The sequence below is a fragment of the Lepisma saccharinum genome, chromosome 9 (genome assembly GCF_977018435.1).
Source record: "Lepisma saccharinum chromosome 9, izLepSacc3.1, whole genome shotgun sequence".
Lineage (NCBI taxonomy): Eukaryota > Metazoa > Arthropoda > Insecta > Zygentoma > Lepismatidae > Lepisma > Lepisma saccharinum.
The window spans coordinates 2,407,677-2,418,142 of NC_139237.1; the positions used below are offsets into that span (position 1 = coordinate 2,407,677).

General features: G+C 36.5%; 1 protein-coding gene across 1 annotated transcript in view; it reads left to right on the forward strand.

Annotated features, from left to right (window-relative positions):
- Window positions 1-8,781, forward strand: part of LOC145992305 (glutamate-gated chloride channel subunit beta-like) — a 169,076-nt gene extending 160,295 nt beyond the window's left edge. The window contains exons 6-8 of the mRNA XM_083128689.1: window positions 6,225-6,450; window positions 7,998-8,121; window positions 8,528-8,781. Coding sequence (XP_082984815.1) covers window positions 6,225-6,450; window positions 7,998-8,121; window positions 8,528-8,781 — 604 coding nt within the window. The remainder of the gene's footprint in view (window positions 1-6,224; window positions 6,451-7,997; window positions 8,122-8,527) is intronic.
- Window positions 8,782-10,466: the final 1,685 nt, after the last annotated feature.

A 10,466-nucleotide genomic window follows, 5' to 3' on the forward strand; every position in this document is an offset into this window, starting at 1 on the left:
TCCTCCCACATAATCATCGTATACATGTTTCACATTAGTATGATCTTGACGAAACAAACAGATTAATTTTTTTATTATCTCGTAGTAATTGTTTGGGAATTTTGGAATAAGTTTGAGCTAAATAAAAGCAGTCTATTTCTTTGTGACGACCCTGTGTAAAAAAAAATCTAATTTAATTCTGACTTTCTAGAATAACATCATCAAACTCCACAACAGAATTTTTCAAACATTGGTCGAGAGGTTTTATTGTTGATGCAAATGTAGCTATGCCCAGTCCCTCGTACAGCTTCATGAGTTGTTGGTATTTCGGTTGTTCTAAACTCTTTGAGAATACATACAAGTGTCTATTTTTCCAATCTAGCCAATTGGGGGCAAGCAAGAAATTATCAACCAGCAAAGTGGTTTTTCCACAACCTGATGGGCCTGCAATGAGGCATCTTATGTTATCAGGTAACAACTCTCCATTTTTCTCATTAGTTTCCACTACATCTGGTAAACGCTGTACCACATTCCATGTTGGTGTCAAAGAATCACCTGGTGTGCTTCTATCCAACTTTTGTCTGGCAGACCTAACCATTTCACATACAATTTATTATTTTTCTTCTTCAATATTTTCTCGATTAGATATGTATCTCGATATTTTGTTTTACTAAGTTCCTCTTCATAGAATCTGCCTTTCAATATTTTGTTATGATTATCTTTTATGATATATATGTATTTCTATTCACTGGTAAAACTTGAACCACTGAGAATAACTCCGTACTCCAATTTTTAGTAAAACCTTTTACGAATAACTGTTTATATTTACTGACCCTTACCTGATCCCCTATTTTAAACTTTGGCTTCTTGATAGTGTATGTATACTTTTTACAATAAACAGTAGAAATCAATCGTTGCTCATCAGATTTGGTTACCTCAGCAGGTTTCATGTGAATAGTACAGTGTACTGTATTGTTGTAATCATGAACTAGCTCGGGTAAAATTTGCACCAACTTATAATTGCCCTGTAGAGTGAATTGTCTCCACTTGCGATTTTTTAATGTCCTGTTGAATCGTTCCACTATACTAGCTTTCAGATCACTGTATGTAGAATAATGTTTAATATTATGTTGTTGCATTAACTTAGCAAATGTAGCATTGTAAAATTCTTTCCCTCTATCTGTCTGTAAATATTTTGGTATCCTTCCCTCACTGAATATCGACTTAAAAGCCTTGGTAACACAAGTACCAGTCTTGGATTTTGGGGGAACAGCCCATGCATATTTGCTAAAGGTATCAATAACTGTAAGCATATATTTGTAACCATGATTTATCTTATCCAATTTTTTTAAAGTTCCCCTTGGAGGAGCCATCTCGATCAGATCAGCCTGGAAGAATTCATTTATATCTTTTGTTACTACACTTAATCGCTTGTAATTGCGACGGGCTGGTTTGTGTAATTCATGAACTATATCTTGTCTTGACATCGAGTTCGAAGTGAGAATATCGCATAAAATGGATTGTCCTCAGGGTATAACCGCTTTGTGTCAAATACTAGCTTGTCACCAATTTCAATATCAAAAACTGATAATTGTTCGTCGTCATGTACTTTATATTTATTGGTAGACTCATCCCAGTATGCAATAGGTATTTGAACTGTCTTGTGTATACCATCTTTTCGCACTATAGTAAACTGAGGAACTTCAATATGTTTTCCATGTTTTAGAAAACCAAACTTCAGAAATCGTAAACTACCATCAACAAAAAATTCATGTACCTGAGTGTGCGGATATAATTTGTAAACATTGCCAGCATTGGCGTACGTCCAGTGCCCTCGAGCATTTGGAACACTTTGTAACCTAATAATTTCCATAGAATATAATTGACGAGTATCTACGTCATCTAGTCTGCTTAATACCGATTCCAAGTGTTCGTTGATAGTACGAACCAACGCATCGTAGCTAGGTTTGATTTTTACATCAACATACAGTTGTTAATATTCCTATTTGAGATCGTGAAGTTGAGTAGCAAAACCTGATAAAGCAGATTCTTGACTTGCTTCAAGAGTAGTAATTTGTGACGTAATATTAGAAATAATCTCTTGTAAATTTTCTACAAGTTTCAATTTAGAACTCTGGGTAGCAAGATCGTATACCTGACTTCTGATTTCTGTAAATAGTGCATGTAGTTTGTTAATTATTTGATTGTTGGGGAGACTAGCAACAGTTTCTCTGATTTGCGCAATTTCTGCTTGAATGTTTTTGATATCCTCAGCTTTTAAAATTCGATGTACTGCTCTCCTCATAGCTCTGATTTCCTGAGAAGTAGGCAAAGCAGCTACAGTATTCTGAAGTGTGGTAAGAGTTAATTTTATAGCATCGAGTTCTGATGCATCAGCTGCATTTTTCAAAATTTCTTGCAGTTGCGTTATGTCATCCTGCGTAGGTGTAGACTGTTGCAGTGTCTCTAATTTACTCTGAATGTCGTCAATAAGATGATGGAAATGCGATAATTCTGATTCAGTATTCAAGCTTTTAAGCTTAGTAACTTGCTGATGAACTATAGCTAGGATATCAGTAATGCCAGGCAGTTTCGATTCCAGAGTTTCCTGTACACTTGTTAGCTCATTTCTCATAGTTGCCATAGTATCTTCTATGTGAGCTATGGTACCTTGTATCTTCCCAAAATCTTCATAAGCCTCCAACTGCAATTTGATGCCGGGAACGCTTCGAGCAATAGCATTTAATTCAGAAGATGAAGGTAAATTATTGATAAAATCTTCCAATGTCTGTAGTTTCGATTGAACTTCTGTTAAAGCTGTATGCAGTTCATCTGTCTGTAATTCAGATTTGATACTTTGCAATGCAGGAACTTCGAAAGATTGAAACTGTTCTTGCAATTTAGCAATACTAGCATATACCTGCTCATTTTCTTCTTGAGTTTTGACTGGATGATGGTTTGCAATTAGGTACGAATACTATTTGCCTGGTCATTTAATTGCTGTTCCAGCTGTTCGGTATTCGTTCTCTGGATTTCTCTAAATTTATCAAGTTCTTTTTTCAAGTTGGCAATATTCTCTTCTAAGTTCTGAAGATTATCTACTGAAGCTAAATTAGTATATTTCTCAAGCAAAGATTTGAGTTCTCCATCAATTTTTACTATAGGATCAATCAGTTGAGTTTGAAGATTTGTAATCTCTGCTTGAATATTTAGATTTAGCGAATTCTGTAATATGAGTAAATCTGATTTCAGTTTCTTTAGACGTACATCTAAACTAGCAATCTTGCTGGAATTATCTGGAATCTCCTGTCGCCTTCTATTACCAAATATATCCATGTTTTTTTGTTTTTTGTTTTTAGGTATTTTATATATTAATAAGAGGATAGATTATTCTTATTTCGATAAACAGAGGAATCAATTTATCATACTCTCCAATTATCTCAGCATACAAAAATTCATCAGCTTCCACATCATAAGACGTATCAGGAAGTAATGTACTATGTTTAATTCTATACAAATTTCGACCTATGTGCAAAACTGTCACATTGGGTGGTGAAACGTTTATTTGAATTTTCCCACTAACAGGTAACTTATATGATGATAAGTTATTATTAAATACAAATAAGTGCTTTCCAGTATCCTCGTCAACATGAGACCAAATACTATTCAAGTGAACAAGAAGTAACCCTTTCAATTGATGATAAATTTCTCTAAATACATCCATGTTCACTTGAATTCTCTCTACAGGTTGATTATGTTGTTGCTTTTTAAACCCAAAAATATTCATGACGTTTTATTTTATATTAGCTATTTTTTATTATATATAAAATATATATTTGTACTAAGTATAAAAAATTAATAAGCACATATAGTAAAAAAATATCACCCTGTGCTTAGCACATGAAAAAAAAATATGAGCAGCACTGCAACAACGCGCCCGCACTCTTCAAACACTCTCACGATACTGACTGATCTGTAATGCTAAATAACCTAAGCGCGGACCGCGTTGAAAACATCAGAAACAGTGAGCCAATCAGAAGACACCACGTCATCGCATTAAGTCATAATCCAACCAATCAGAAAACACCACGTCAGATACAGGGTCATCATAATATTGCGTAATAACTTGTTGCGCAAATGATGCAATAGAAGTAGACCGGAAGTAGACCGAAAGTAAATTTGCATGGGTGTGCGTGAGTGTGCTTGGGTGTATACTTAAAAAAAACTGGAAAAACTCACAAGTGTCTGTTAAGTGGACCGGAAGTATAACGGAAGTGGACCGGAAGTAGACCGCAATTAGACCGGAAGTAAATAGGTGTAGGTGGGTGTGGGTGAGTGTGGGTGGGTGTAGATGGGTGTAGGTGTACTTTAACTCGTAAGAAATTATGACATTCGTACGAAGTACGAGATAAAAAAAACACAGATTTACAATAGTATAAAATCAAAAAAACATCATCAAAATAGGTTTTCCAATGTGGTTAAATTAATAAAAATAATAGGCCTCGTACCAAGTATGACCCAGATAGAACCTGATTACACTATTATTGAAAATAGAGATTCATTGAAGTGAATGACATAACAACATTTTTTCATGGTGCCTGACATGGAAACTTACATTAAATCCTGAAAAATGCACTACTCTCACCGTCTCTCTCAAAAAGAACCTGTTAAAGTCAACTTACTCTATCTTTGGCAATAACATCAAAGCAGTATCCCCTCATGAAGACCTAGGCATTGTTTTGGACCAAAAACTCACATTTGAAGGACATATTAGTGGCACGACAAAAAAGGCTATGCGTCTCTTAGGTTTACTGTATCGTTTCACCGAAATTAGTGACATCTCATCCCTCACCTTGAACTTCAAATCATTCATCTCCCCAATAATAGAATACTACTTTCCCGTCTGATCCACTGCATGTCCCACTCAGCTCTCCAGAATCGATTCTGTTATTAATTTTCTCCTTGCTATAGTTCGTTGCAGGGTTCGCTCATTACGCAGTTTTCAACACCACATCTCCTGGCCTTTCTAAACTTACAGACTCCCTATCAGCGCCGTTTACTGAATGATTTTAGGTATGTTTACAAAATTGTCAATGGCAAAATCCGTTGCAACACGCTCCTCCAGGAATTCCAGTTTCGAGTGCCTATGAGCTCAACACGCAACACAAATCTATTTTACCCAAAAACCCTAGACTGGAAAATGAAAAAAGATCGCTCTTCCACAGAATTCCCACTCAATATAACGATCTCCCATCAAGTGCTGATTTATTTTCCACATAGTACGCCTTTCGGTCAACCCATAGCATATCCGTTCGATTAAGAAATATTGACCCTGGCAGATCTTGTCAGCTCCTGCTCAGAAATGTGTAGGATAAGCCTTTTACAGGAAATGGTAAGAACACTGGCCTTTGGCAAGAGGTGACGAGAGGCCAAGCGAGGGTTTAAATAGGTGCGCATGAGAGCGTCGCGAGGTCTTTTTACTTGGAATCATCGGAGAAGCAGAAGCTATTGGTCTGTTTTCTAAACCGAACAGGGTAAGCTATCCTACACCCTTATCTGCCATTCGCATTGCTCATTTTAGTATAAAACGTAATCCTGAGTCTATATTAATGTTAATTTAGATAATTGTACCTGGCCCGTTCAGGGCTGTCTCTACCATCAATAGTATTAATCGGGAGGGGCAAGTTACATCCCCATTTAAGATCCCCGCGTTCATGATGGAACGCTACGAACCATCAGAACATATGTTGCTAAATAATATTTAATTGTGCTATCTTGACTTATTTATATTAATATTTTGTTATTTTTATTTTTGTTCTTTTTGGTTCTTTTCATGTTACTGATTTCAGTGTAAAATGGCTACGTGCTATATCTGAAATTTTCTCAATAAATAAATAAATAAATTTCTTATCGTAACTAAGAACTACAATTTCCTTACCTAGTTAAAAGCTGAGGATGTAAAGGGGGCGCTCAGTACATTTAAGAACAAATCACAGAACAACACGCAGACTTACAGAGGATTATACTGACCAGACGCCAGAGCCTCGTTCACCTGCAACATTGCAGTTACAGATGTGTACTACGGGGAAGTGAGGTTGACTTTTCGGTAACATCTAGAGAGAATGAGAGAGAGAGAGAGAGAGAGAGAGAGAGAGAGGGAGAGAGAGAGAGAGAGAGAGAAACAGATAGAAAAGAGAGTCTCTCAACTTTTGAGGCACTGTTCAAACAATTGTGTTATCTTGCAGGCAAGGTACACCTGCATCTGTGGTCATAAAGCCGGTGGAAGTGTGGATTCTCGCCTGTATTGCATTCGTCGGATCAGCCTTCATCGAGTACGCCATTGTTTTATTCAAGATTCGGAAGGCATCAGAGTGGGCAAGATACCTTCAAGTCCACCCTGAGGCAGAGAAGGAAATTTACCTTGGGCCAGTTTATAGACGCCGCGCGAAGTTTGTGACTCCATCGAATCAGGTTTGCATCTAATTGAAATGCAATTTACACAATACAATAGTTTATTACTTGACAATTATGACTTCGCTTGAAATTTTCATTAAAACTGTGTCACTCTCAAAAAATCCAGATATGCTATTTATGCTATTTTTAAGCACAAAATTTATATGTTTCGGGAATATGTTTTACACAAACATTAGAGTCAAGTGACTGATATTTTTTTATCCAGTGTGCATAATAAACACCGAGAGAATTATTTGTTGGCTTAGTTTCAAGCCCCTGTTAATCTACAGGCAACGAATCTTGCATTCGAGATTAGATGTCTAAGAATATCCTGAAAACATAGCAATCTTTTCACACGTCAGTTTTTCCTCCCCTTTCCATTGAAAATCCTAAAGATGCACGATTGCTTTGACCCAACTTAACACTGCTTCGCTAGGAAATTTTCACTATTTTCACTATTATGGACAATTGCATATCAATTTTGTACAGATCTCGTCATGAATATGAGTTATACACAAAATAAATTATGTGGTATTTCTTTCTCCATTACTTTGTGTTTCTACTTCTCCTATGTTAAAAAAAATAATGCATGACACTAGAAAACTATTAGCTCATACTTCTCCTTTCTCAATTATTTTGTGCGCCTACCCGATGGCGCAGTGGTAGCGCCGTTGTCTTGTAATCAAGGGGTCCCGGTTTCGGTACCCGGTGGAAGCACATATATTTATTTATTTAACAAATTGGAATGAATAACAATAGAAAAAGAACAACATAAACATCAAAATTACATCCAATAAAGAATCTTACGCAAATTATCGTACAGCAGCTTTTTCAAGCGTGCCTGATTATCAAAAATGTCTATTTGAGCTGTAACTTGTTGAATTGGCTGGGTAGTCTGTACTCCTGTAGAGCAGGGAACGCTAGATGAGGCATAACCTTGGCTTCTGAGAAGCAAAAGTTGATTGCTTCTTGTTGTTGCGAGATGGCACTCGAAGGGGAATTTCTTGGACAAAACATCTTTTACTGCACCACTGCACTTCCACTCATGAAGGCTATTGTTTTTTTCCGTCGACACTGTTCGCAAGTAATAGTCTCACACTCGTGCAAAATATCACAACAAAGAAATAGACCGAGATCACAGAAAAGCCGATCGAATTCGGAGCGCGATGTAACAGCTTTCTGCTGCTAGCCGCCATCTTGTACTTGCACATAGTGGTGCATAGTGGTTCGGATCCCACTTTGAACTGCAGGTCCAGCCCCGATTAACCTTACTGTGCATAAAGTGGACTTAAAACACCAACTCACACACACACACACACTCAATTCTTTTGTAATTCAGATCAAGAACTAAATGCGATGGGTATAGAAGAACCTTTATCCATACAGCCTAACCTGCGCGTGTTCTGTTGCTTGTTTCAAGGAACTAATGGAGAGAGTTTGAGAGATTTTACTCGTAAGGTAAATGTGTTGTCTTCCCACAAGAGTGCAGGGGATCTTTGTGTGTAGCCTTTCACTTTTAATTGTTATCGATGGAGCATTATGATATTCTTTCCATGTCTTTCCAGGATTATGTTAAACCGATGAAGAAAACAACAACAAAGAAGAAAATACCTTTGGATATGTTCGCGCTTATAATTTTCCCTGTGATGTTCCTGTGTTTTAATGCCGTGTATTGGACCACTTATCTCAGTAAAAGGGAATCGCCTAACATTTGAAAGCAGTTGTAACTAAGAAGAAACAAACATTGACAAAACAAACATTAAGTTGTTAATGGAAACTATTCTTAAAATAACACTACTAAATCAAAAACACAAGATATATTCTCTTCGCTTCAAGAAATCATGTTCACTTATATGTCAATTAGTCTCTGAACCACATAGACTAATTTAAACAGTGTTAAATTTTACATTTTTGGAATAATGCAATACATATATAGCTCCGTCGAAAGTGACCTAACTAGGCACGGTATCTTCGCAAGCATTTTAAATCCATTTGTTTTCATTGCCACCAACTCCTCCTTCTAAGTGTTCGGTGTGTTTACGCACGTCTAAGTGTTAAGAGCTCTGAGTTATTGTGGTCTATTCATGCCATTGAGGGAGAAGCACACAAACCATCAATAAACAATTTATTGTGCAACGGCTTGACGAAAGCTCGGAAGGTGAAGACGTCATCACAAGTGGCAGTGATGATGGAGAAGATGACGCCATTGAGGAGGTACATCACTCGGACGCAGAAGACATTTTGGATGATAATGGAGATGATAAGGATCACAGCGATCAGCTGACATCCAGTGATGAAGTTGGAGCCGATTTGGGTAGATATTTGCTTGCCAAAGACATTTTTAAATAAAGAGAAGACATGTCTGGAAACTCCAACGTCCGCACACGATCACATAATATAGTTCTGAGCTTGGTTGGGTCAAAAGGTGATCAAGAAAAGCCTAACTGGAGTGTTTTGAACTCTTTTTTTGACAGTAATATTTTGAAAATTATCACCGCTTATAGGCCTACTAATATTTATATTAGAAAGGTTCTCTCGTCATGTGGTCTCTGGCACGATTTTGTCACCTGTCACCAGGAAGTGCTGTGGAGATTGTAAAAGAGATTGTATGTCCTGATTGCTCAGATACAGTTTGCTTACCTTGCATTCATACAAGAAAATAAGTCCAGTTTGAACTGATTTGCTGTTCTTTACATGCACATTTTTATTTAAATTCCTTTCTAAAACGTTATTTTGTGTCTTTTTGTATTTTCTCACAGAGACTGAACTTAAATTGTATACTTTGAACTACAGAAAAGTCATTATTATAAAGGGTTTCCCAATAAGAATGATATGATTTTCAAATGAACTGACAACTATGATTCAAATGTTATAACTGTAACTAGTTGTCATTTGTGTTTAGTATACTGTGACAATTCATCATGGCTAAATACACGCTTCAAAAACGTTTGGTTATTATCCAAAAATTTATGAAAATAGACGTTCTATTGAACTTGAAATGGATCATAATTTTGGGCAAAAAATTATCTTCTCAGATCAACGTCATTTCTGGTTAAGTGGATATGTTAACAACCAAAATTGGTGTGAAAACACAAGAGATTCACGAGAAGGCCTTGCATCCGCAAAACGCCACTGTATGGTGTGGTTTACGGCATGGTGGCATCATCGGACCATTTGTTTTCCAAAGCGAGGTAGGAGATGCAGTTACAGTGACTGGTGAGCGGTACCGTTTGATGTTAACAGATTTTTTGCGGCCAAAGTTAGATGAAATTGATTTGGAGGACATGTTGTTCCAACAAACCACATGTCACACTCCTAATGCCACTATCGATGTATTGCAAGAACAGTTTGTTGAAAGGATAATTTCAAGAAATATAACTGTTAGTTGGCCTCCAAGAAGTTGTGATTTAACTCCTTGAGATTGATTTTTGCGATGTTATTTGAAATCTATAGTCTATGCAAACAGACCACAAACCCTTGATGCATTAAGATTGAACATCGAACGCTGCATTCGTGACATTAGGCCCGAATTATTGCACGAAGTCATCGAAAATTGGGTTCATCGAATTAGCTCGTGTGCACGAAGTCGAAGTGGACACTTAAATGATGTTACTCAAAACATAATGTAATAAAGTATGCTTCAAAATAATATTAAAAGTTTGGTTGTATCTGAAATAGTTTTTTTATGTTGTTTCATTGTAAAATCATATCGTTCTTATTGGAAAACCCTATACAATGTTTTTCCTTTGATCCGAATATCCAATTCTCGTAATATATCACATTACGATGTTTACATAATATTTGTGTTTTTGTTATACATTTTTGTGCACAATTGTCTTTACTAAATTGATGCTAATAAAATTATGCAATAAATATGTGGAAACCATAATGTAAGAAATGCTGGCGCGCCTGTTCTAGGGTTAAAAGGGAGAGGACCGAAACTTGTTTCTTTAAAGTCCCTATCAGGAACAAGATGAACTTGTCATGCTGACACTGAGACAGTCACAGAATCATTCCTTAAATATTAAATGGCA